The sequence below is a fragment of the Neoarius graeffei genome, chromosome 3 (assembly GCF_027579695.1).
Source record: "Neoarius graeffei isolate fNeoGra1 chromosome 3, fNeoGra1.pri, whole genome shotgun sequence".
NCBI classification, from domain to species: domain Eukaryota; kingdom Metazoa; phylum Chordata; class Actinopteri; order Siluriformes; family Ariidae; genus Neoarius; species Neoarius graeffei.
This window is the reverse complement of record NC_083571.1, coordinates 72,206,827-72,234,551: the sequence shown is the minus strand read 5'-3', so window position 1 is coordinate 72,234,551 and position 27,725 is coordinate 72,206,827. Positions and strand designations below refer to the sequence as shown.

General features: G+C 44.0%; 1 protein-coding gene across 2 annotated transcripts; it reads right to left on the bottom strand.

Annotated features, from left to right (window-relative positions):
* Nucleotides 1–69: 69 nt before the first annotated feature.
* Nucleotides 70–27,548, bottom strand: LOC132882889 (alkaline ceramidase 2-like). Of its 2 annotated transcripts, none has more exons than XM_060915992.1 (6): nucleotides 27,354–27,548; nucleotides 27,006–27,120; nucleotides 22,445–22,586; nucleotides 21,292–21,429; nucleotides 1,972–2,109; nucleotides 70–1,058 (listed from the first exon to the last, which is right to left on the bottom strand). In XM_060915992.1, exons 1-6 carry the CDS (start codon nucleotides 27,483–27,485, stop codon nucleotides 872–874), a joined length of 852 nt encoding a protein of 283 aa, XP_060771975.1. In that variant the 5' UTR covers nucleotides 27,486–27,548; the 3' UTR covers nucleotides 70–871. The 2 variants fall into 2 exon arrangements, with proteins under 2 accessions (XP_060771975.1, XP_060771976.1); XM_060915993.1 differs by having other exon boundaries at nucleotides 983–1,081.
* Between the last annotated feature and the right edge of the window lie 177 nt (nucleotides 27,549–27,725).

The following is a 27,725-nucleotide window of genomic DNA, read 5'->3' as shown; positions in this document are numbered from 1 at the left end:
TATTCATAATTTCACTTCTGCAATAGTGTTAGAAATTAATGAATAGAAAATATCAATAAAAATGGAATCATCAGTCTTTGTGGTGTTACTCTCATACACAAAAAATTAGTTTACATCTTACAGAACAGGAATGTTCATATAATAATAATAATAATAATGGGCGGCACGGTGGTGTAGTGGTTAGCGCTGTCGCCTCACAACAAGAAGGTCCGGGTTCGAGCCCCATGGCCGACGAGGGCCTTTCTGTGTGGAGTTTGCATGTTCTCCCTGTGTCGGTGTGGGTTTCCTCTGGGTGCTCTGGTTTCCCCCACAGTCCAAAGACATGCAGGTTAAGTTAACTGGTGACTCTAAATTGACCGTAGGTGTGAATGGTTGTCTGTGTCTATGTGTCAGTCCTGTGATGACCTGGCGATTTGTCCAGGGTGTACCCCGCCTTTTGCCCATAGTCAGCTGGGATAGGCTCCAGCTTGCCTGCAATCCTGTAGAACAGGATAAAGTGGCTAGAGATAATGAGATGAGATAATAAATTAATTATAATAATCTCTATTTACTAATTCACTCATTATCCCTTAATCAACAAGGGGGGAAATATTACCATTTTATTTGTTAAAAATGATTTTAAAAAATTTGTACAGTGAAGTGATTATCATTGACAGTATAAACATATAGTTTCAAAAATATTAAACAGCATTAGCAAATATTAATTGTTTGTTTAAAGCATCTGCTGATCTGTTGGGGTTTTGAGGAGAAACTGGTGTCTGAGGTAAACTGCTTCATCCTGCATCATTCTCATGTCTGAGTTCTCCATGTCATTTTGTCACTGCTGCTTCACATCTTCACACTCCACCATGTAAACACTGTTCCTGAGACTTTACAGTGTTTTGCTACAGGATTTTCGGTGTGTGTTGAGAAGAGTGATGTAAGGAACACCGATGAAAGCCCAGCACTCACTGGGCCAGAACCGAAGCACCGGTTCTCTCTCTGGAACCTCACTTACAGCATCGAAATATGCAAAACACACACAGCACAGGTACGAGGCCAAGCAGATGAGAATGTGCCTGAAATAAACACTCAGCTGTCACTGAGAAGAAAATTCTGGATTTAATTTATGACACAAAACACAAAAAGGGTTGAGATTTGAAAAAGAACCAAAGCTGCTCATCTTGACCTTTACTAACTGTTCACAACAAAAGCAAAATTCTAATCTTCATATTTACATTTATTTATGATAAAATGTTTTTTTCTTTAATATTTCTTTGTCTGTCTGTTTATTACCTCCACCAACTGTGTTTGAGGAGGTTATGTTTTCACTGCTGTTTCTTTGTTTGTTCCCAATGTAACTCAAAAAGTAGTGAACAGATTGTGATGGAATTTGGAGGAAAGGTGGGCCATGGGCAGAGGAATAATCGATTAGATTTTGATACAAATCCAGAAATTTATGTAGATCCAGGGTTAGGGTTAATGTGAGGGTAACCCTAAACCTAAACCAAGGTTTTTCTGCATTTTGCTTTATCTCTTCTTCATTGTTTCTTTCTCTTTCCTCGTTTCCTTTGTCTTTCTTTCTTTCTTTCTTTCTTTCTTTCTTTCTTTAGAATGGCTGAGCCTATATTGGTTTTCAGTTGAGACATCACTGATGTCCAAATGTTTTAGTCTGAAATGCTGTCAATCATTTACATATCTTACTTTGCAGATTTAATTATTGCTGGATTTTGACCAGATCCCACCCCTGAGAATCAGCACATCGTGAATCCAGGACTAAAGTATATATTACACACAACACAAAGTACATGCTGATGTGTTTTTAAAAACCTCCCATGATTAACTCTCAGTGTGTATCTCGTCATGATTATGTTTGAAATCATTTTTGCCGAATAAACACATTTCTTTTTTTTTCTTTGCCTTCTTAAAGCAGCAGTCTGTTCTGAAATTACTGTAATGACTTACAAACAAAATCAATAAACTAAATCATACCAAATGCAGTGTAAGTAGGGGAAGTTGATGCTGGACCAGATTTCACAGAAGATCCTGTCACTGACCCAGCACAGAAGAGCGAGAGTCCACCACACAACTGAGATTAAACCCAGTTTAAACACACTTGGGTTCTTACACCTGAACCCAGAGAGAGAGAGAGAGAGAGAGAGAGAGAGAGAGAGAGATTATTATAACTGGCTTATAAACTGCATACTGTTTCAATGATAATTTTCTGCAGTACTCAATGTCTCCACTGGGGGCAGTGAAGTAAAGAGAAATTACTCAAAAAAAGCAACTCACCTTCAGTTTCCTCCAGAAGCTCATTGCATTCACAAAAGGAAAAAAAGACACCTTATCTCATAATTATGAGAAAATAATTACAAGAAAACATCTCATAGTCATGAGAAAATATCTTGTAATTATGTGATCAGGGTCTAGTAATTATGAGAATAGATAAAGTAGCCAAGTTGTCAGTCATTACTGACCTCAATTACAGGGTGAGACAGTGGGCAATGATGGCACTATTGCACTGAATCTGCTTTTATTTAATATTAATGTTACTTAATGTGGATGGAATTAAGCACAAGTCGTTGAGGTTGTTCAGGTAGAAAGCGCAGTGTGACCTGCTGGAGGTCCTCCTGCAGGAGCAGTTAAATCCAGAGGTGGACAGTAACGAAGTACATTTACCTGAGTACTGTACTTAAGTACACTTTTTGAGTATCTGTACTTTACTTGAGTGTTATTTTTTGACAACTTATGACTTTAACTTCGCTACATTTGAAAGACAAATATCATACTTTTTACTCCACTGCATTTCTATCAAGGTCCTTGTTACTCATTACTATGAAGTGGCTTTGAAAGTGGATGTGTTTTTCTTTTCTAAAACGTGATTGGTTTTTTCGCAGATGACACTGAGACAGCCTATCAAGTCAAGTCAAGTCAAGTCAACTTTATTGTCAAATATGCTATACATGCTCGACATACAGCACAGATGAAATTTCAGTCCTCTCTGACCCACGGTGCAAACAGGCAATGCAATAAATAAAAATAGGATAATTGAAATAAACAATATAAACAGTATAAACACTCTAGATAAGAACTAGACATAGACTAAACACTATACACACACACACACGCATATACACACACACACACACACACACACACACACATAAATTCAAGCAAATAAACAGTCAAGGGCACTTGAGGTATAGCAGGTAAACATGAAATAAGCAGTATAAACAATAAACTAGTAATCACTCGGGTCACGGCATGTCCATAGACTGTATAAAATCAAGTTCAGTGATTTCTCTGCAGTATTATTTGAACACAATCAGTTAATGGCAGAATGGAAGGAGGCGGTTCTTCTGGGGAATGCACGCACTCATGGCTATAGCTAGAACCCATGTTTCAGTTTTCTGAACGGAATAAAGATTAATTTCGTTTTAAATGTTTGCTTTGTTTGCCTAAAACAGAGCACATCACAACCTACAAAAACTTGCTGTCCAACCTGCGGAAGCATATTGAGGTATGTAAATATTTTATTCCAAGAGAAAGCTTGCAATGAAGTTTTATGTGCTTTTAGTGTCATGATCCGCACCGGACTTCCACTCCGGAGATTTATTATCTCCCAGCTCAGCGCAATCCGGATCCGAGACGGGAATTCCATCTTGCCGGCATTGACTTCCTGGTCTGCTCTGCTGTATATAAATAGGTCGTTCTCAGAAGGGTACTTTGCTAGAACGTCTTGTCTGTTTCTCACATCATCTCTGTGCCATTTTGCTTCCTGGATTTTAGCTCTCTGTTTTTGCCTATTCTTTGCCACAGTTTTTGCACTCTCGTCTTGCCATTTTTTCATGTTTTTGTGCTATGTTTTTTGTTTACATTTTTTTTTGTCTGGACTATTTTTGCTATTTTTGTTTGTTTATTCTCTTGGACTTTAATTAAATCTTTTTTATTTCATTGGATTTTCTGGTTTGTGTTTCTGCTTTTGGATCCTACTCACCACATCTTGTCACCCATAACATTTACGTTCTGGCCAACATGGATCCAGCAGAACTGAACCATCTGAGAACGGCTATGTAGCAGCAAGGAGCCCTCCTCAGGACCCACCAACAGGAACTCAGGCAGATCACCCAGAACCTGACCACTCTGTCCGACTCATTCAACCTCCTAGCCACACAACTTCAGCACTTCCAAACCATGCCTACCCCTGCCCAGCCATCTCTTTCTTCACCTCCTGCCACCACTGCTCTCCATGAATCAAGACTCCCTTCACCTCAGCCCTACAGTGAAGAACCAGGTACCTGCAGATCTTTTCTGTCACAGTGCTCGCTGATCTTGGAGCTTCAACCTCTGACTTTCCCCAAAGAATGCTCCTGGGTAGCCTATACCATCATGCTCCTCACCAGCAAGGCCAGGGAATGGGGGACGGTGGTCTGGGACACCGACGCGCCCTGTTCCAGCTTCAAGGAATTCTCTGAGGAAATGAGGCGAACATTCGACCGCTCTCTGTCCGGCTGGGAGATGGCAAGAGAGCTCATGGAGCTGTGGCAGGGGTCCTGATCTACCTCGGATTATGCCATCGAGTTCCAAATGTTGGCAGTGTCATGCAGTTGGAACGAGAGTGCCCTGGTCGACGCGTTCCTACATGGCTTATCCAACGCCATCAAGGATGAACTCGTCTCACGGGAACTGCTGTTGGACCTCTCCGGCCTGATGGACCTTGCCAATCGTATTGACATGCGGGTTCAACAACGGAGGAGAGAGAGGAGCTGCCTCAACTTCAACCCTTCTCCACCACCAGCCTTGTCCGTCGAACCCATGCAGGTAGATCGGGTATAGGTGTCAGCAGAGGAATGACTGCACCGACTGAGCATGGGGGCTTGCTTCTACTGCGGTCAGCAGGGACACATCTGCCGAGCCTGCCCGCTAAAAGGACGAGCCCACCAGTGATTTCAAGGGGCCCTGGTGGGCAATGCTCAGAACCAGTCCCCTGCCAACTGACCGTTGCTCCCCGTTATCACTCTCAACAACTGGCATCACCATCTTCAGGCTCTCGTTGACTCAGGGGTGGACAGGACCCTGATCTGCTCCGCCACCGCCAAGGATCTCGGAATCCCGTTACTTGCCCTCGAGGTCCCTCACACTGTCCTGACACTCAATGACACTGGCCTGACCACCATCACTCACCTCACCACCCCGCTTACCCTAAGGATTTCAGGTAATCACTCGAAAACTATACAACTTCACATCATGAACAACCCTCATGTTCCTGTTATTCTTGGATTACCCTGGTTGATGCAGCACAACTCCCACTTAAACTGGACTGACCGCACCATCTTAGGCTGGAGTCCTTCCTGCCTGGCCTCCTGCCTGAACTCTGCTCTGCCTCCCGCCAAACCACCTCTGCCCTCAGCCAGCGAGTTTCCCGACCTTTCTCATGTGCCTCCGGAGTATCTGGACCTGAATCCTGTCTTCAGTAAGACCCGAGCAGTGTCCCTTCCCCCTCATAGGCCTTATGACTGCAGTATCGACCTCCTGCCAGGGACGGCGCCACCCAAGGGACGTCTCTACTCTCTTTCCCCCGCCGAGAGACAGGCCATGGAGAAATACATCACTGAGTTTCTGGCAGCTGGGATTATCTGCCCTTCCTCCTCCCCAGCAGGGGCGGGATTCTTCTATGTGGAGAAGAAAGACAAGTTGCTCTGCCCCTCCATTGACTATCGAGGTCTCAACGCCATCACAGTCAAGAACCACTACCGCTTATGACTACAGCCTTAGAACTACTCCAGGGAGCTAAGGTGTTAACTAAACTGGACCTATGCAATGCCTATCACCTAGTTAGGATCAGGGAAGGGGATGAGTGGAAGACTGCCTTCAACACCACCACAGGCCACTATAAGTACCTCGTAGTCCCTTTTGGCCTGACTAACACACCTGCAGTATTCCAGGCATTGGTTAATGATGTCTTGAGGGACTTTCTTAACACCTTTGTCTTTGTTTACCTGGATGATATCTTGATTTTCTCTCACTCCCTGGAGGAACATCAGGGTCACGTCCAGCAGGTTCTTCAATGCCTGCTGGAGAATAAGCTGTTTGTTAAGGCAGAGAAGAGCGAGTTCCACCAAAGCTCTGTCTTGTTCCTGGGGTTCATCATTTCACCAGCCAAGATCCAGATGGATCCCCTCAAGCTGGAGGCAGTTGCTGACTGGCCCACCCCATCTTCGAGACAAGAGCTCCAGCGCTTCCTGGGGTTTGCCAACTTTTACAGGCGTTTCATCCGCAACTTCAGCACAGTGGCCAGACCTCTCTCAGCCCTGACCTCGACCAAGACCAAGTTCAAGTGGGGGGAGGAAGCAGAGAAAGCCTTTTCCAGTCTCAAGCACAGTTTTACCACAGCACCCATTCTCACCATACCTGATTCTACCAAGCTGTTTATCATCGAGGTCGACGCCTCCAAGTCAGGGGTCAGGGCCATCCTTTCCCAGAGGGCCAACGACAACAAGGTCCACCCATGCTTCTTCTCCCACCGGCTATCCCCAGCCAAACTAAACTATGACATCGGCGACCTTGAACTACTGGCCGTGAAACTAGCCTTGGAGGAGTGGCAGCACTGGCTCGAGGGGTCTGACCTCCCGTTCCTAGTCTGAACCGACCATAAAAACCTGGAGTATCTCAAGTCTGCCAAACATCTCAACTTCTGTCAAGCCTGTTGGTCTCTCTTATTCTCCCGATTCAACTTCACACTCCTACTGCCCAGGCTCCAAGAACAGCAAACCCGACACCCTGTCCAGGATGTTCTCCTCCCACCAAGAGGAGTCCAAGCCACCCGAGACTATCCTTCCTCCACGCTGCCTGGTGGAAGCCACTATTCTAAAGTTTGAGACGCTTGTGCAGAAGGCCCTGGAGCAGGACCCCGGTGAAGGTAACTCTAACAATATCCCTCATAACCATCTGTTTGTCCCCTGTCATGTGTGAACTCGGGTGCTGCAGTGGGGTCACGGTTCCAAGTTGGCCTGTCATCTGGGAGCCGCCCGAACCCTGGCTCTCATCCAGCAGTGCTTTTGGTGGCCATCCATCAAGGAGGATGTCCAGGAGTTTATGGCAACCTGCGACACATGCTCCCAGAACAAAACACCCAATCGACCCCCTGCTGGCCTACTAAGACCCCTTTCTACTCCACATCGACCTTGGTCTCACATCGCCCTGGACTTCATCACAGGACTCCCCAATTCAGGTGGCAATGCATGCATTCTCACTGTCATTGACTGTTTTTCTAAGACTGTCCATTTCATTCCTCTGCCCAAGCTCCCCTCAGCCAAAGAGACTGCAGAACTACTCATCCACCATGTTTTCCGCCTACATGGTCTGCCTACCGACAGTTTCTGACTGGGGTCCTCAGTTCACTGCACAGTTCTGGAGAGCCTTCTGCAAACTCATCGGGGCCACCTGTAGTCTCTCCTCAGGCTTCCACCCACAGACCAACGGCCAGGCAGAATGGGCCAACCAGGCTTTGGAGGTTGCACTCAGGTGCATGGCGTCCAGGGATGCCAGTTCTTGGAGCAAGTACCTTCCTTGGATCAAATATGCACATAACACTCTCCCTTCCTCTGCCACAGGTCTCTCTCCGTTCCAGTGCTCACTAGGGTACCAACCACCACTGTTCCCCAGCCAGGAGGAGGAGGTCGCCGTACCATCAGCCCAGGCCTTTATACACTGCTGCAGGAGGACATGAGGATTGGCCCAGAGAAGACTCATTCACTCCGCACTCGCATCCAAGAAGCAGGCCGACAAACATCGCTCCAAGGCACCCACCTACCGAGTGGGCCAACAAGTTATGCTCTCCACGCACCACCTGCCACTTAGGGCCGTCTCTTGCAAGCTGGCACCCAGGTTCCTTGGACCCTTCCTCATCAAGAAGGTAATCAACCCATGTTCTGTTAGACTGGCATTACCACTCACCATGCAATGTGTTCACCCTACCTTTCATGTATCACAGCTTAAACCTCTGGTTTCCAGTCCTTTACAACTATTCCACTGTCTTAATGATTAATATATATGTATACATTGTGTGCACACACTGCCAGAACTGGGTCAGAACACTACCATGCTGGTTTGTGGGGATGGGGAGGAGTGTTACAATTTTTTTTAAATAAATGACAATGGCTCTTTTTCAGTTCAGTTGTGTTTTCATTTTGTAACATTCTACCAGGTGTTTATTCTACAGGTTCTACATGCTAGTCAGTAGATCTGTCACACTCTGCCCCAAACATCCGCTCCTGAGCTTGTGGATCTCCCATGGCAGCTCCGATCCAGATCCGGGACGGGAATTCCATACTGCCTGCTTTCCCGTTCAGCGAGTGCTCACCTGCATTCATGTCCTGATCATCACCACTGCCTTTTTAAATGCCATTCTCAGCCACAGACAGTGCCAGAACGTCTCATATGTAGACTCTAGCCGTTTTTTTGCCTCGAGAGATTTTTTTTGTCTTTGCCTGTCTCGTTTTTTAAGTCAAGTTTCATGTTTTCTTTTTATACCTGGACTAGTTTCGTTATTGTTTCTTAATCAAGATTTGTTTACATTTTTGCCATGCCCTTTTCTGGATTAAACTCACTACGCTTCTTGGATTACTGTCTGTGTGCATGTTCTGCTTTTGGGTCCTAATTCACCACACCGCAACCCTAACAGTACGTTCTGGCCAGCATGGATCCAGCAGAATTCACCCATCTGAGAACGACCGTCCAACAACAAGGGACTCTCCTCAGGACCGGGGCGGACTGGCAATCTGTGCGTTCTGGAAAAGTCCAGAATGGCTGTCCGGTCTACGGCCGTCAGCCCTGTTCAATAACCAAAATTTTCAGTCTATCAACTAACAACAGGTGGCACTAAGACAATTTATCCGTCAATCATTCCATAGGCCTAAAAGCAAACAAAGAGTAACATTAGTGTCTGTCAACAGAAAGATGGCAAGCAGAAAACGTAAGGAGAAAGGTGGATGGGAAAAGTTAAAACAAAAAGTAAAGTCACTTGAAGAAGATGCTTCAAAATGTAGAAAGCTCACAGAGCTTTTTGGCAGCAGTGCAACTGCAAGCAGCAGCAGTAACATTCAAGTCACGTTATCACCGAGCGAGACAGAACGAGGTGGACATCCAACCTGACCAACCACATGCTGATGATGATAGTCATGATGAGGGGCAGGCAACTGAGGGAATTTCACCAGAGGAGGAGGTACTGGTAAGTGACAACGACATAAAACCATAGCATAAAACAGGTTACGTAAAGGCCACTCATAGACCCCTCTCACAGTAGGCCAATCTTCTATTGACTGGATCTGCAGTGTGATGATGAGAAATATGTGGCTTATTGCTGTCAAAACAAACACGTAACTACCAAGCAACCCAATTATAAATAGATAGGCAAGCACAAATGGCCGTGATTTCATATGTTCACCTCTGCATAATTCATGCAGATTAGGCTCTTTACGTTCAAGAGAACCAGAGCTCTAGCCTATCATTAACCAAAAGTTTGAGGGGGAGAAGTGTTTTCCATTTTGGCACTATTTATCTTTGTCTTCTCTTTTGTGGTGCATGGTGGAATGTCTGTGGAATAGGCTACAAATGTTGTTTGAAGGATGATTGGTTGAATGGTATCATAACTAATCACAGCAGCATTGCATTGTGCAATTTGTTAATGGCCTAATTTTAGATCTGTTTGTCAGGCTTACCTACCAAAAAATCAGCATAATATTAAAACTATAAAATGTGTCAAGCAGGCTAATTCTTACACAAAATAGACCTAAAAGGCTAAAAATATAATTTGGATTTAGGAAAAAACTCCAAATCTGTTTATTCTTCTTGTCTGTAGCCTAGGTATCAAATGCTGTTTATCCAAAGTTTTGGCTGGTTTTTAAAAATAGAATTTTGAGGTATAAGTACAGGTTTGAAGGCTATCATTCCAAATAATACTATTAAACAAATGTTAATCAAACATATGTCAGTACACAGTGTGAAGGGTTTTCCTAGATGCCATTGCATAGTTTAGATATAATCAACAATAGCATTAGTATCCAACTTCATCTTTTCAATTGTTTGTTTATTCAGATTGAAGATAGTGGCAGCTCAAAAGATGACAGGGAGAGTCCAGGAAAGTGCCAGAATGAGGAATCAGTGCCCCAATATTTGTGTGGGTTTTGTTATGACAGACAATATACCACTATAGCACTTTACTATAGCACTATAGTATAGTATACTATAGTATAGTGGGCCTATTTGGGGGGGGGGGAGAGTCCAGGGCCGTTTTTTGGTCCCAGTCCGTCCCTGCTTGGGACCCATCAACAAGACCTTCGACAAGTCAGTCAGAACCTTGCCACCTTGTCCGACTCACTCAACCTCCTCACTACACAGATGCAGCATTATCAAGCTGTGCCTACCCCTGCCCAGCCGTCTCCGACTCCAGCTCCTGCCACTGCCTTTCTCTGCGAGCAGAGACTCCCAGCACTTAAACCCTATGATGGAGAACCAGGTACTTGCAGATCTTTCTCGTCTCAATGCTCATTAATCCTAGAGCTGCAACCTCTGGCCTTCCCCACAGAATGCTCCCGGGTAGCATATATCATCACGCTCCTCACTGGCAAGGCCAGGGAGTAGGGAACAGCGGTCTAGGATGCCGATGCACATTTCTGCTCCAACTTCAAAGATTTCTCCGAGGAGATGAGGCAAACTTTTGATTGCTCTTTGTCCGGCCGGGAGGCAGCTAGAGAACTCATGCAGCTGTGGCAGGGGTCCCAGTCTACCTCAGACTATGCCATCGAGTTCCGGATGTTGGCGGCATTGTGCTGTTGGAACGAGACCGCCCGGGTCAACGCATTCCTGCATGACTTGTCCGACGCCATTAAGGACGAGTTGGTATCACAGGAACTGCCATCGGACCTCTCCAGCCTCATGGACCTCGCCAACCATATCGACGCCTGTATCCAGCAATGGAGGAGAGAGAAGACTCTCCCCAGCTTCACCTCCTCTCCATCTCCCGCCTCGTCCGTTGAACCCATGCAGGTAGACCGGGTTCGGGTGTCAGCTGAAGAATGACAGTGCCAGCAGAGCACAGGGGCCTGCTTCTACTGCGGTCATCTGGGACACATCTGCCAAGCCTGCCCGTTAAAAGGACGAGCCCACCAGTGAATCGAGGGGCCCTGGTGGGCAACGCTTGAAACCAGCCCCCCGCTGATCGACCGTTCCTCCCTGTCGCCATCATCATCCTCAACAACCAGCACCACCACCTCTAGACCCTCATTGATTCAGGGGTGGACAGGAACCTGATCTGCTTCGCCACTCCCAAGTGTCTGGGAATCCTGCTACTCATTCTCTGCATTCCTCTCACCATCCTGACACTCAATGGCACTTGCTTGACCACCATCACCCACCTCACCACCCCACTCACCCTGAGGATTTCCAGTAATCATTCTGAAATCATCCAACTTCACACCATGAATGACCTCCCATCGTTTCCCATCGTACCCATCGTTCTAGGATTACCTTGGTTAATGCAGCATAACCCCCACCTAAACTGGGCTGACAACTCCGTCTTAGGCTGGAGCCAGTCCTGCCTAGTTTCCTGCCTGAACTCTGCTCTGCCTCCTGCCAAGCCACCGCAGCCTTCAGCCAATGAGTTTCCCGACCTCTCTCACGTGCCTCCAGAATACCTGGGCCTAAAGCTTGTCTTCAGTAAGATCCGAGCAGTGTCCCTCCCTCTTCACAGACCCTATGACTGTGGAATCGACCTCCTGCCCGGGACGGCACCACCCAAAGGACGACTCTACTCTTTCCCATCGAAAGGCAAGCCATGGAGAAGTACATTTCCAAGTCCTTGGCAGCTGGGATCATCTGCCCTTCCTCCTCCCCAGCAGGGGCAGGATTCTTCTTCATGGAGAAAGACAAGTTGCGCTGCCTCTGCATTGATTATCAAGGTCTCAACGCCATCACAGTCAAGAACCACTACCTACTACCACTCATGTCCACGGCCTTTGAACTACTCCAGGGAGCCAAGGTATTTACCAAGCTGGATCTACGTAATGCTTACCATCTCGTCAGGATCAGGGAGAGAGACGAGTGGAAGATGGCCTTTAACACTGCTATGGGTCATTATGAGTACCTCGTAGTCCCCTTTGGCCTGACCAATGCTCCCGCAGTCTTCCAGGCACTTGTGAACGACGTCTTAAGGGACTATCTTAACATCTTCATTTTTGTGTACCTGGATGACATCCTGATCTTCTCCCACTCCCTAGAAGAACATTGGGGTCACATCCGGCAGGTCCTCCAGTGCCTGTTAGAGAATAAGCTGTTTGTCAAGGTGGAAAAAAGTGAGTTCCACCAGAGCTCCGTCTCGTTTCTGGGGTACATCATCTCCCCAGCGAGGATCCAGATGGACCCCCTCAAGCTTGAGGCAGTCACTGACTGGCCCACCCCATCCTCGTGGTGAGAGCTCCAGCGTTTCCTGGGATTCACTAATTTCTACAGACGCTTCATCTGCGACTTCAGCACGGTGGCCGGACCTCTCACGGTGTTGACCTCAATTAAGAGCCCATTCAAGTGGGGGGAGGAAGCAGAGAAAGCCTTCTCCATGCTCAAACACAAGTTCACCACAGCACCCATCCTCACCATACCTGACCCGGCCAAGCAATTCATTGTGGAGGTTGATGCTTCCAAGTCCGGGGTTGGAGCCGTTCTCTCCCAGAGGGCCAATGACGACAAGGTCCACTCCTGCTCCTTCTCTTGCCGGCTGTCCCCTGCTGAGTGAAACTACGACATCGGCGACAGAGAGCTGTTGGCTGTCAAGCTGGCCTTGGAGGAATGGAGACACTGGCTCGAGGGGTCAGATCTCCCCTTCATTGTTTGGACTGACCACAAAAATCTAGAATACCTCAAGTCCACCAAACGTCTCAACTCACGTCAAGCCCGATGGTCTCTCTTCTTCTCCCGATTCCGGTTCACGCTCTCCTACCGCCCAGGCTCCAAGAACGGCAAAGTGGATGCCCTGTCCAGGATATTCTCTTCCTGTCAGGAGGAGTCTAGAATGCCCAGAACCATCCTCCCTCCATGCTGTCTGGTGGGGGCCGTCTTACTTGAGGTAGAGACATTACTGCAGAAGGCCCTGGAGCAGGACCCCGGGGCTGGTAACTCTAGCAATATACCATGTAACCATCTGTTTGTTCCGTGTTTTGTGTGAACCCAGGTGCTGCAGTGGGGTCATGGCTCCAAGTTGGCTTGTCACCTCGGAGCTGCTCGAACCCTGGCACTCATTCAACGCTTCTGGTGGCCATCGATCAAGGAAGATGTCCAGGAGTTTGTGGCAGCCTGCGACATGTGTGCCTGGAACAAGACAGCCAATCGACCCCCTGCCGGCTTGCTGAGACCCCTCCCGATTCCTTGTCGACCCTGGTCACACATCACCCTGGACTTCATCACAAGACTCCCCAACTCAGGTGTCAATACATGCATTCTCACAGTCACTGACCGCTTCTCTGTCAGTCCACTTCATCCCTCTGCCCAAGCTTCCCACTGCTAAAGAAACTGCTGAACTGCTCATCCTCCACATCTTCCGCATGCACGGACTCCCCTCTGACATCGTCTCCGACTGGGGTCCTCAATTCACTGCGCAGTTCTGGAGGGCCTTCTGCAAACTCATTGGGGCCACTTGTAGTCTCTCATCAGGATTCCACCCTCAAACCAACAGCCAGGCAGAATGGGCAAATCAAGACTTGGAACCAGCACTCAGGTGCATGGCATCCAGGGATGCCGGTTCTTGGAGTAAGTACCTACCTTGGGTTGAATATGCTCACAAGACTCTGCCTTCATCTGTCACAGGTCTCTCGCCCTTCCAGTGCTCCCTAGGCTACCAACCACCACTCTTCCCCAACCAAGAGGAGGAGGTCGCCATACCCTCAACCCAGACCTTCATACACCGCTGCAGGAGGACATGAGCATTGGCCTGGAGAAGACTCCCATGCTCCACCCTAGCATGCAAGAGGCAGGCCGACAAACACCGCTCTAAGGCGCCCACCTACTGGGTGGGGCAGCGAGTCATGCTTTCCACACCGTCTGCCTCTCAGAACCGTCTTCCGCAAGCTGGCTCCCAGATACGTAGGACCCTTCCTCGTCAGTAAGGTAATCAATCCATGTTCCGTCAAACTAGCATTACCATTCACCATGCGACGCATTCACCCCACATTCCACGTATCACAGTTGAAACCTCTGGTCTCCAGTTCTTTGTCATGAAGTAAAAATTTGACTGTACAACTTTCACTTGTATCGGAGTAACATTTGACCAGTGAGATCTGTACTTTGTCTTAAAGGAGATATGCAGAACCTTTATTTTAAAATAAATTTCTGAGTGGATAGTATCTCCATCCTTGACTCTTGTATGCTGCATAAATGGGAATAAAAATAAATATTTTTGAGAGTTTAAATCAACCGCAAAGTTGGCATTTGAGCTGCTCTGCTGAGCCAGCCAGCCCTGAGTGTGTGGCGTCACAGCAGGAACCGGTTTTAAGGCTGAGGCTTTTGATAGCTATACACCAAAGTCATATCAATAAAAATTTATGGTGAAAGTAAGAAATATCGTTATCGACTTGCTCAACTAAGACTGATTTGACTTCATTGATTGTGGGTTGACTCTCATTAAAACAGGATAGGTGTTATAACTTATGCAACATACATGTACATGCATGCATTTTCACTGATAAAGCGTAAAAGCTAATTAAATAATCAGATGAACTGGGACAATCACATTCTGAAGCAAATTAAATAATCTTATACCTATAACTTAAACACACAATACAAGTTGCATGTATTAATCTAAATGCAGGTAAACAATGTGTTTTTGTTTTATATCCAAATGAGTCAGAGCTTACCCGTCTGTGTTCTTGCTTCTTAAAGGCCAATCTTGTGGCTGATTGTTTTGAAACAATCTGACTTTCAGGTGTTCGTTCAGTTCTCTGTTCATTCGCTTCTTCCACGTAAGGGTGAGATGGCAGCGATATCCAGTGAAGAAATCAGACGGCTGGTCCACTCATTCTCCATTTTCTCCATACTGAGTACTCCACCATTACTGCTTGGCTCAGGCAATTACTAAAACCCAGGATGGAACGGAACGTCACCGGTTTTAGCAACAACCGCAGGGAGGTCACTGCCCGAGCAATATGTTCCGTCCCAGGTTTTACCAACAACCCTCGGCTCACACTTCGGGAGAACTGGTGCAATTGAACTTACTTTCCTTTTGAAAAATAAATAAAATAAATACTTTCCTTTTCTTGTAGTTTTAATTGTTGGTACTGCACTCTCTTTCAATACGGGCTTATAGCCAACACTCCTCAACAGATCAGAGGTCTCGTATGAGTCTTCAGTAAAATGTGCAGAGCAGAGGAGAGACCACTTCGTAGGCACCCAATGTGCCCATGAACTTCTCGCAAAACTCGTCCAAATCTTTGCAGTTTGAACATTCTTGGCCCATGAGTGCAACGTAAATCCACCTTCTGTCATGTTGTTGCACCGGCCAGCAACACATCTATGTGGCATGGCGATAAATTAGCTCAAAATGGAGGATCGGAGTTGCAGTCAGCTCTGTGTTTTAGTATAGCGGAAATGGCAATGAGACTGAGACTTCCTGCTGTGACGTTACGGATGTCAAGGTCATTCACTCAGACTGCTACCTATATGAATCATTTTAATCGTAAAAATTACTATATTAGATTTATTGTTAACGCTTAAAACTATTCCTGTGCCATTCTTGAGGTCTCAAGGCATTTATAAACGAAAGTAATGAAGTTGGGTACTTTGTCCACCCCTGGTTAAATCAAAACAGGATGCTTCATGGAGATAAATTCAAGCATTTGAAATGGTGTTTGTTGAAGCCTGAGAGCAACTGTACAGTTATCTTCACTGTGCCATCATGTATACTCACCGGCCACTTTATTAGGAACACCCATCCACCTGCTGTTTTATGCAGTTCTCTAATTAGCCAATCCCTTACCAGCAGCACAATGCATAAAATCATGCTAAAATCAAGAGCTTCAGTTAATGCTCACTTCAAACATCAGAATGGGAAAAATTTTGTGATCTGAAAGTGTGACTTTCACTGTGGCATGGGTGTTGGTGGCAGATGGACTGGTTTGAGTATTTCAGGAACTACTGATCTCCTGGGGTTTTCACAGAATGGTAGAAAAAAAAGTGAGTGACAGTTCTGTGGGTGGAAACAAATGCCTTGTTGATAAGAGAGGTCCAAGGAAAATAGACAGATTGGTTTGAGCTGGGGTGGCATAGTTGTGTAGTGGTTAGCACTGTCATCTCACAGCAAGAAGGTTCTAGGTTCAAGCCTAGTGGCCAATGGGAGCCTTTCTGTGTGGAGTTTGCATGTTCTCCCTGTGTCTGTGTGGGTTTGCTCCAGTTTCCCCCATAGTCCAAAGACATGCAGGTTAGTCTAATTGGTGGCTCTAAATTGACCGTAGGTGTGAATGTGAGTGTGAATGGTTGTTTGTCTCTGTGTCAACCCTGCGATGATCTGGTGACTCATATAATCACTCTTTACAACTGTGGTGAGCAGAAAAGTATCTCCGCATGCAACAGCAGATCACATTGGGTTTCACTCCTGCAGCCAAGAACAGGAATCTTAGAATCAAGAACAAGTTTCTACTAAAGTGGCTGGTTGGTGTACATGCTGTATGTTTGTCTATTAATGTGTGTTGAATTTCACTGTTTATTACATGCTGTACTTGTGCACCTGACATTAAACTTGAATCCTAAAACATGATATTCTACATCATCGCAGATTTGTTAAAGAGCTACACCTAATGGCAGGTTTTATCAGTACAGGTTCCACTTCAGAACGTCAGTTTACACAGAAAAAATAAAAAAAATCTATGAAGTAGAATACATTGTTTTTGTTTAATTCCTAAAAAGCCACACCCATAATCCTGCCCCTCACACTAATTTTAATAATTAATGTTAATAATTCACAACCTTTCATACAAGTTGAATTTTGTTAATTATTTCAATTTCCGTAATAATATTTTATAGTAAAACTTTCTAAAAAGACAAATGCTTTGTTTTTTAATAGTATGTTTATGTTATCACCAGGGCGGCACGGTGGTGTAGTGGTTAGCGCTGTCGCCTCACAGCAAGAAGGTCCGGGTTCGAGCCCCGTGGCCGGCGAGGGCCTTTCTGTGTGGAGTTTGCATGTTCTCCCCGTGTCCGCGTGGGTTTCCTCCGGGTGCTCCGGTTTCCCCCACAGTCCAAAGACATGCAGGTTAGGTTAACTGGTGACTCTAAATTGACCGTAGGTGTGAATGTGAGTGTGAATGGTTGTCTGTGTCTATGTGTCAGCCCTGTGATGACCTGGCGACTTGTCCAGGGTGTACCCCGCCTTTCGCCCGTAGTCAGCTGGGATAGGCTCCAGCTTGCCTGTGACCCTGTAGAACAGGATAAAGCGGCTAGAGATAATGAGATGAGATGTTATCACCATCAGTGTGTGCTTTTCCCTCAGACAGCTTTTCTTGCTCACCAGGTTGCCATTGGGAAAATTGGTTCTGTTTAAATTAAAGATTAAATAACATAACCTTAAAATAAAATTTAAAATACTCCTTGTCTGTCCTTAAACAAATTACTTATTTTATATATATATATATATATATATATATATATATATATATATATATATATATATATAAATCTACAGGATTAGATAAAACTGTAATTTAGAGTCAAATCCTACTGCTGTAATACACTGAATGGCCACTCGAGGGAGACAGTGCACACTTGCCCTTTCCACCTGAACCATCCCGGTGAGATGTTTGTGCTGTTTTCATTCAGGACTAATTTTAAAGCTATACGGCCTTTTGATTTCATGAAATCTGTGAAATTTAGTTCCCTCTGAAATTTGGTCATTGTGATATATGTTTATTTATACAATATCTCAAACAAAACAAAACAGACCATTCTGTAGCTGGGAAGTTAATTTGAGGGGATTCCCGAGCAAATAACGTGCATGAAATTGCGCACTTCACACAGTCAAGAGACAGCGGAAGTTCAGTGTGCACATGCACAGGTTTACCACTTCTTCTTTTCCTCCTTCTTCTGGGTTTTATGGCAGCTGGCATCCAGTGTTGCATTATGGCCATCTACAGGTTTACCTTGCCCGTGCGCTGACAGTTACATCATTCTGTTGGTAAATGAACAGCTGATCACACCGAGGTGCTCACTGACTGCCGATATTTATTAGTTTGGTCCTGCGTTTCCTTTCTTTCGTAACATATCTTTTCTTGCTTTCCGTTACTGTAGTCGGTCTTTCACTTTATTCGCATCCTCCATTGTACTCTCTTTCAAATTTGTATCCCACAATGCCTTACGCGAATAGGGAAAGCCCACCATGTGATGCATGACGTAGTATCTTGAATTGGGTCATGGTGAAGCAAGAATAAATAGTAGAGAATTTAGGGCCATGTGGCCCTAAATTCAATAATTGCACTATTTTTAAAAAACTAATAAAATTGGAAGTCTGTGATTCGAATTCAGTAGCTTTCGGTCCACTAAACAAAAATTGGGTGTCAGGGAAAATTCTTTTTATGACCTACACTTGAAAAGTCTGAAATGCAGTCTACTTTTAAAGCCATCCACACGAAGTAACATGAACATGTCCCAAAGTCTCAAACCAGGAAGGAAATAAAAAGTATATTAAAAGGAATCCTGTTTATTAAGACTTGTATAATTGTTCTCTCCTACTAAAATCTGTTAGAAACATGAATTATTTTCATTTTTTTAACTCAAATGTTTTATAAATATTTTGACCCTGGAGGCGGTGATTTACTTTGTGTGTAATGAACTCTGGGTTAATGATGTAAATTGGTAGTGCAGTTAGCTCTCGGTGCTGCCATTACCTGTTTTACAGAAAACATTGATACAGTGCTGCTTTTGGTGACAATTTATGGAAATGTATAGCAGAAATCAAAGAGAATTTCATCCATGTGTCTCTCGCTCAGTCCCAGTACTGCGGTGTCCCACAATAAATTCACACATTTCTGCAGATTGGACAGGGGTTTTTTTTCTTTACTCTCTTTTTCCTTTCATTTCTGTTTTCCTTCCTTTTTTCTCTATTGTCATTATTTTTTCCTTTCTTCTTTGTTCACCTTTCTCATTGATTTTTCTTTCCTTCCTTCCTCATTTATCTCTTTTTTTATTTTCATTTCCCATTCTCTTTACTCTTTCTCAGTCTTTCTTGATGTTTTTCTTTTTTTCCCTTCCTTTCTATCTTTCTTTCTCTTCCCTCTTCTATTTTTGCTTGTTTTTTCTTGCTTTCTTGTTTTATTTTTCATTTCACTCTTTACTGTTCCTTATTGTTTTACTGTCTTTTTTTATTTTATTTCCTTTCTATTTCTCTTCTTTCTTATCCCTCTATTTTTCTGGCTTGATTCTTTTTTCTTTCTTTTTATTCTTTGCTTTCTTTCTGTCCCTTTTGTCTTTCTCTTCCTTGTGTATGATTTGAAGGTTATAGTAAATAGAGGTGAAAGGTCTGGACTGAAGTATTGAAGAACTTTAGATGTGTCTCATGTTTATCAGTCGAAGGTCGAGGTGCTGGAGCCAAACAGGAGAAACTCAGACCTCCGACCCAAACAGGATTCTAAAAATAAATCATCAGCGCTCAGAAACTGGACAAGAACACACACCAGCTGGGCCGGACCTCTGTGTGTGTGTGTGTGTTCAGACTGTTTCACAATGACTGATGAAGAAAAAGGAAAAAGCACTGCAGAAGAACGGGGGCAGGAGTCAGAGCTCATGTGAAACTATCTGCATGTCATTCTGAGAAATTACAACTTTTAATAACAGCATGAGTCTGATCTACAATAAACTCGGAGTCAAGGAACAAATCCGGAGTTTGTTTGTAATTCCACAAACAAAAGCTCATCAAAAAAGCAAAGGGGAGTCCCATATACGATTCGTACATTGGGGGAGTGCCTGTTAGAGAGCACACTTGTCCTGGGCCGTCGGCATAGTGAGGTAGGGTGGCCAGTTCCTTTCCTCGCTGCCTTTAACTTCCCCAGTGTTTCCACCAGGTCCCCATTCACTGCTGGGTGGACAGGGAGCGAGCCCCAGATCCCCGTCGAGCCGAGGCTCGAACCAGGGACCATTCGCTTAGCGGTCAAGTGCTCTAACCACTTGGCCACCTGCGCTCCAAAAGCTCATCACCTCACCGTTAAAAAAGGAATAAAATAAATCTCATAAATTACATCATCTGTAAAGTTATGTCTTCCTTCTTTATCACAAATCAAAAATAAAATTTAATAAAATTTCAGATGCAAATAAATTTATTTTTAATGTTTTTTCATTCTATTTTTTTCTCTTTTACAGTACTTCGGTGCATTTTGATCTCTTTTTAATTCCCTCTTTTGGCTTTCTTTATTTTTGTCTTTTGCTCATCTTTCTTTCTTTCCATTTTTGTCAGTAATTTTTCGGAGTCCTCCATCCATCCATCCAGTCTTTCTTTCTTTCTTTCTTTCTTTCTTTCTTTCTTTCTTTCTGTGATTTAGTTCGTTCTTTCACATTCTCTCTATTCCCCTTCTCTTTATCTTCTTTTACCTCTCTGTATTTTCACTTTCTTTCTTTCTTTCTTTCTTTCCACACAGTACCAGTCAAAAGTTTAGACACACCTTCTAATTCAGTGTTTTTTTCTTTATTTTTATAAATTAAGTCACTTCATGTGTTAAAGTAATGATGGATGTCATTTCTCCTTACTTAGTTGTTCAGTTCTTGATATAATATAGATTAGTTGTGGAATAGGGCTATTCACTGTATTTTTTTTATTATTTACTGTTTACTGTTTGATCTCAAATGCATTAAGAAGGCAAGAAGCTCGTCCACTTTTGATGAGGCACAGCTGTTAATTGAAAAGCATTCCAGGTGACTATCTCATTAAGCTGATTAAGATAATGCCAGTAGTGTGTAAAGCGTCATCAAGGTAAATGCTGGATACTCTGAAGAATCTACAATATCAAACATTTTGTTTTTTAACACTTTTGTTTACCACACAATTCCACATATGTTCCAGATGTTATTTCATAGTTTTGATGTCTTCAGTTTTGCTCTACAATGTAGAGAATAGTCACAATACAGAAACACCTACTTTGAGTAGAGTAGGGGTGTACAAACTTTTGACTGGTACTGTATGTCTTTCTTTCTCTCTTTTTCATTCTTCCTGTTTAAGTGTTCTTCATTCGCCTCTTGTTTTTATCACTCCGTGATGTTCTCTGTATACGGTGTGTGTGGCATTTCTCTGACCTGTGGAGTTCGGTGATGAGAAGAACCGTACAGGGGAACCCCAGAGTCATGAGGCACACAGAGTTCAGCACCGGTTTCACAAAGGCCAAACAGGTGGAGACGATAGACAGCAGAACCACCAGCAGCTTAAAGCAACTCCTGCTGAAGAATTTCACATTTAAAACCTTACAACTTCACATCTGACTGTTACAAAGCACTAACACTGGAGACTCCTTCCAGAAAAGTCAGTCTCTCCTCACAGGAAACTTCACCATATCAGGGATTACACACATTCGATTATGTGGAATGTCTGCTGGACACACCCCTGTGAATGAGCTGTTACTATGGAAACAATAACAGTGCATTAAACAAAACCTGTGATGTGTAGCTGCACTACTGTCAGAGCTGCTGTTCTGGAGAATTAATCAACACCTTTTGGCTAATCACAATCCAGAACTCAAAAACTTTTCATTATTAATCATTATTATAAACAGCCAGAAAGTTGTTCTTGAATTCCTGTGGATTTGGTGTGAACCTGAGAGGCAGATTATTAACCTTCCAATCTTATGCCCAGGTCAGACGGCAGAAAGACGCATGCTGTGACCTGCGGTCAGTCGGGTGGCGACTGATCGCAGGTGGATGCAGGCATTTTGCATCAAATCCTCCACTGTGGTCAGACATATTGCAAGATGCAGAGTTTTTAAGCTGAATCAACCAGTCGGAAGCAGATGCAGCGCACAAAAAGCCTTTAAAAAATATAAGGCCATAAGACTGCTCGCAGGTTGTTGTAAACTATTTGCAGGTGCAGTCTGTGTGTACTTACGATGCATTGCAGCCATCTCTAAAGACTTGTCTTCCCCTATCTCAGCCTGCCACTACCTGCTTCAACCTGCGATTGGTCACTCAAGTGTTGCATGACCGCTTGCCTCTACATGCGTCAACCTGCTATTTGAACCAATGAAATGCGAACAGATTGTGATCCACTTGCGTCAACCTGCCTCTACTAAAGACCTTCTGCAACACTCTTCCATTATCTGCGTCGTCGTGCGTTGACGCAAGACCAGTCTTGCGTCTCCCTGCGATTTTGTTATCGGAGGTAGACACAAGTAGTTGAAAACTAGTTGCAGCCTGCCGTCTGACCTGGGCATAACTGAACATGGTTTCATGTCTGTACCTGTTTCTCTGGAACATTCTAGGCAGGAGTCTTTTCGGGAGCCACATCGCTAAAGCGCACATCAGCACCCAGAGGATCGCAAGTTCATCCAACATCTGACCAATAAAACTGAGCGTTGCGTGAAAATACACTGAACCCATGCCTAGGAGAGCAAAAAGTATAACAAATAACATTTATGGAGTATAACACTCCACATCCATCTGTCTGCAGCTTTAAAGATAAAAAAAGGTAAATGTATTGATTCATCATTTTAACCTAAGTACCCCCCACACACACACACACACCTTTACAGAATTGAAATGGACTTTATTAGAATTATACTGATCTCATGAACCTATACAAAATAGTCCATCATGTTGAAGTTGGGCTGAAATTAATATACAAAATTATTTATGAGGGCGGCACGGTGGTGTAGTGGTTAACGCTGTTGCCTCACAACAAGAAGGTCCGGGTTCGAGCCCCGTGGCCGGCGAGGGCCTTTCTGTGCGGAGTTTGCATGTTCTCCCCGTGTCCGCGTGGGTTTCCTCCGGGTGCTCCAATTTCCCCCACAGTCCAAAGACATGCAGGTTAGGTTAACTGGTGACTTTAAATTGACCGTAGGTGTGAGTGTGAATGGTTGTCGGTGTCTATGTGTCAGCCCTGTGATGACCTGGTGACTTGTCCAGGGTGTACCCCGCCTTTCGCCCGTAGTCAGCTGGGATAAGCTCCAGCTTGCCTGTGACCCTGTAGAACAGGATAAAGCGGCTAGAGATAATGAGATGATGAGTCACGAGTGCATAAGTATTCACACCCCATCCGTGTTGCTGTGAGACCTGTGAATTAGTTCCAATCTAACCACGCAGGTCCCTCATGAGAAGTCTCTGGGTCAGCTGAATGAGTTTTTATGTGTGCAATTAATGTGTCACGTGATATGAATATGAATACAACTAACCAACATCATCATAAAAGGTACTAAGTGTATGCTTATCGTTTGTATGTATCTTTCACTGAAAATATCAAGTATAGAACTAGACCATAACTACCTTTAAAGGTATACTGTGTGCACTTTCTCGGAAAATGATATACACTAATTGTACAAAAGAGCAACATCTGATACACCAATGACAAGAAGTGGTACATTGTTTTTTTTTCTGGTATTCTTTTTTTCTGAGAGTGAAACTTCCTGGAAAAGTAGCAATCAGTCAGCTGCTTCATGCAGCCTGTTAAAGGCAGGAATCTGACTCCTTTACTTCTCCTCGTGTTCTGTATGAAGAGTTTGAATGTGGAACGGGGTATGTGTTGTTCCCCCTCTGAGCTGAGTGATTGGTCGTAACAGGGCCGGAATCGGTGTCTGTGTAAAAGGGACAGGTGGCATGGCGGGACAGGGGTGTGACACTTTTAACATTGACATTCTTCTTTCTGAGAGCAGCACAAATTCAAATGTCTATGGCGTCTATGATCCACAAGTCTTTCTGTCCTGTTTCTCTTCACTTTCTCCTCCAACATGTTTCTGATCCACAAACATGTTGCTCACACGAGTCTCTCTATCCACTCCTCTCTCTCTCTCTCTCTCTCTCTCGCAAATACAGTTTTCTGTGACAGACTGTTTTCCCTGAAATGCTGTCTCGGCTAATGGACACAAACATGTTTTATATATATTGAGGCTGTTATGTCCCATAAATGTGAATTATTTAAAATAAGTGATTACATGTTGCATATGATGCTCAGTAATCCTGCTTGTAATTGAAGAGGAATATAAATGTGACGGCTTACAAAATCACCGCAACACTCGGTTCACCTTCAATTGTTTTGAAAGCAGCACTGGTATTCTCGAGGTATTTGTATTCTGATGCATAGATACATCACACTAGATGCCAACACTCATGACACGTCACACCTTTGGTTGCAGAACGCTGGTTCGCTGTGTAAAAACACACACCAGCATGGCTTCATGATGACTTTACTTGGTTTAATGTAAATCACTAAAGCTGGAATATTGAGGTGCTTCTTTACACCAATATTTTGGAATAGCTGTGTAAAAAGGGCTAGAGTCTAATTATAACAAAAATCCCAGACTTGAGGGATCCCACAAGACTGCATTAAATCAAGGCCGGATTAACTATATGGGCCTGCGGCACAGTGCCCAGGGGCACTAACCACTCACAGCCAGTGGGGGGGCACCACATGACAGAAACTTTAAAAATATTTTTCGTGAATGTTTGTACACTTAAAATGGTTATACACTTGACATTGTTAAATAGTCATATATAATTCATTATGAACACTAATTTCATAAGAACAACAACAATAATCATAATTCTGAGCAAGAGTGGCCTATGTGACCATTAACCCCCCTTTCCTCAACCTGTCAGTTGAGCCAGTCCACCTACGGTGAAATGTATCAATTTTTTAAAAACCACGGTAGAAATGAAAAATGGACAGACATCAATTGAATGGTTGTGCGAAGAGAAAATTAAAAAAAGAGAAAGACTCCAGGCGTGTAGCTGCAATTAAAAATGTTCCAGTGTTAGATCGTTTTTTTATAAAAACATCGACAACTGCTGTCACTACCAGCGCTGAAGCCGAAGCTAGTGAAATCAGCGATGCTAGTGAGGGAGATGGCCCTGCTAGCACTGGCCGGGGAGATGCTACAACCACAGCCAGTGTTAGCCGAGGGGTCGGCGACGACGAGGATCCCCTTGAGGAAGATGGGAGCAAGGGAGACCCCGGGGGAGGAGGATATGTGTGAAGCCACTTTAAGCCAGGTAGAGATCAGTTCACACCATGGTGACGAGAAGGAAGACGAGGGATGTTATTTGAATTTATATTTCGAATTGAGACATTTGAATATGTTGCCTAGATTGATGCTATTTTAACTGATACACATTTTGAATTGACACATTTGAATATGCTGTATTGTATATAGATGGATGCTGTTTAAATTGCTGATGCTGTTTGAATTGATACACATTTTGAATTGAGATTTTAATATGGATAGAATAGAGTATGGATGCTTTGAAGGTTTTTATTGAGACATACAAATATATGCTGCTCATTTTTGAATAAGACATTTCAATATGCCTACATGCATATCGTTGGTTGTTTTCAGTGAATTTGATGGGCTGATGTAGCCTACTTAATAAATTTTCAATGAGGAAGAATGACCTTGTTTATGTGTACTATTGTTTATGTATATGCTACCATTTTTGACAGCAAAGGGCAAGGTTTGTGAGTGTGTGCAGAAGGTTACTGAACGTGTGCGCGCAGGGTGGTGGGGGGGGGGGCACTTGAGGTATAGTGCCCAGGGGCACCGCATTGGCTTAATACAGCACTGCATTAAATACTTTTTTTTAAAACAGAAAGAACATGATGCATCTTTTAATGAATTATATTAACTGAAAAGAGAAGATCTGCACCACTGTTGTATTTCTGTCCACCTTCAAACATTGTTCTTTACTAATGATCACAGTTTAACTGAAACAGGAGCTGGAGCCTCTTTTGTTTGTAAGCCGACAGAAACTAAACGATCTGATGATGTTTTTAGAGACAAGTGAACAATGTGCTGTTTGGATGTTGACGAGAGCTGCCATGGAGATGGAAATCATCTCCTAGAACCTGTTTAATGCTTGTTACCTGGTATACAAACATCTCGTTCTGATCCTTACTCCATCCGCTTGCTATATATTCTTTATTTTATACATTTCAGCCCTGTGGATGAATATCAGAAACTGTGTTGTGAAATGAGTTTATTATCAGCAAGGGAAGCAGGAGGCTGTATCTCTGAGGAAACGTCTCCAACAATTACTGCATTATCTACAAACTCCACTGTTCCAAACACTCAGAGCTCAAAAAGGATTAAAATTTGTTTTTAAAAGAAAGTCACACTTGCCGAAATTAAAAAAAGTCTGATGCTTTATACAACAAAGAGTCAAAATGTGTCATTCCTGCTATCTGATTCCTTTTCTGTCCCTGAAAATACAGTAAAACAAAGCTGTCGACTTTTTATGTGATATGTCACCCACAGTAACACAGATTAAATCACATTCCATTCACTTTAATCACTATCATTTAATATAACTTAAAATTCTACCACTTTGTACTACATTGAGGCTCTAGTGCGTCTCTTTAGACCCATTCAGACAATCTTCCAATCATATTAACTGTAAAATTTTTATACTCATTACTTTTCTTGGGGCGGCATGGTGGTGTAGTGGTTAGTGTTGTCGCCTCACAGCAAGAAGGTCCGGGTTTGAGCCCCGTGGCCGGCAAGGGCCTTTCTGTGCAGAGTTTGCATGTTCTCCCTGTGTCTGCGTGGGTTTCCTCCGGCTGCTACGGTTTCCCCCACAGTTCAAAGACATGCAGGTTAGGTTAACTGGTGACTCTAAATTGACCATAGGTATGAATGTGAATGGTTGTCTATGTGTCAGCCCTGTGATGACCTGGCAACTTGTCCAGGGTGTACCCCGCCTTTCGCCCGTAGTCAGCTGGGATAGGCTCCAGCTTGCCTGCGACCCTGTAGAACAGGATAAAGCGGCTAGAGATAATGAGATGAGATTACTTTTTTTGACAGTTCATCACTTACCAATAACCATGAACAGGAACCATATGACATAAATCCCACGGTTATAACTCACTGCATACTGATGGAATAAGCGCATCAGGAGAGGAGGCAGGATGAAAAACAGCACATTACTGATCTGAAATCACAGGAGGAAGGAGGAAAGGAAAGTAAGTGGAATGATAGAAAATATTGACAAAAAATATGTAGAAAACAAAATAAAAGAATTTGGAAAACTGGTGGAAAAATAACCAACATTTGTGTGTTTTTATGGAACGGTTTAAGATTTCAAACTTAAATTAATAAAATGAAGAAGAAGAAGCAATAGTGTGAGGAATAAATAATATTACAATTATAATAAAAGTCTCTGACCGTGTTGTAGAATTCAGCAATGTTGGGGTGGATGAGATAATTTCCTTCACACCAATCCAGTTCAGAGCTGCCAGGTTGGAGCTGATCTCTCCAGCTCTCAGAGCTCACTATCATCATCATCATCATCACCATAATCACCCTTCACCCTGCTGCTGATCGTCTCTAAGTCTGGATCCTCTCCTGTCCTCCTCCTCCTCCTGCATGCTCTCAGACTCAGCTCTCAATAACACACTGGAGGGAAACTCTAACCCTCTCACTGTGTTCTCGATCACTCCACTGCCACTACAGCGGCCACGGGGCGGTCACGTGACCTCAGCTGTCAATCACACGCTTTATTCCACAGCAGAAAAACAAAACTTTCGGGTCAGTTGT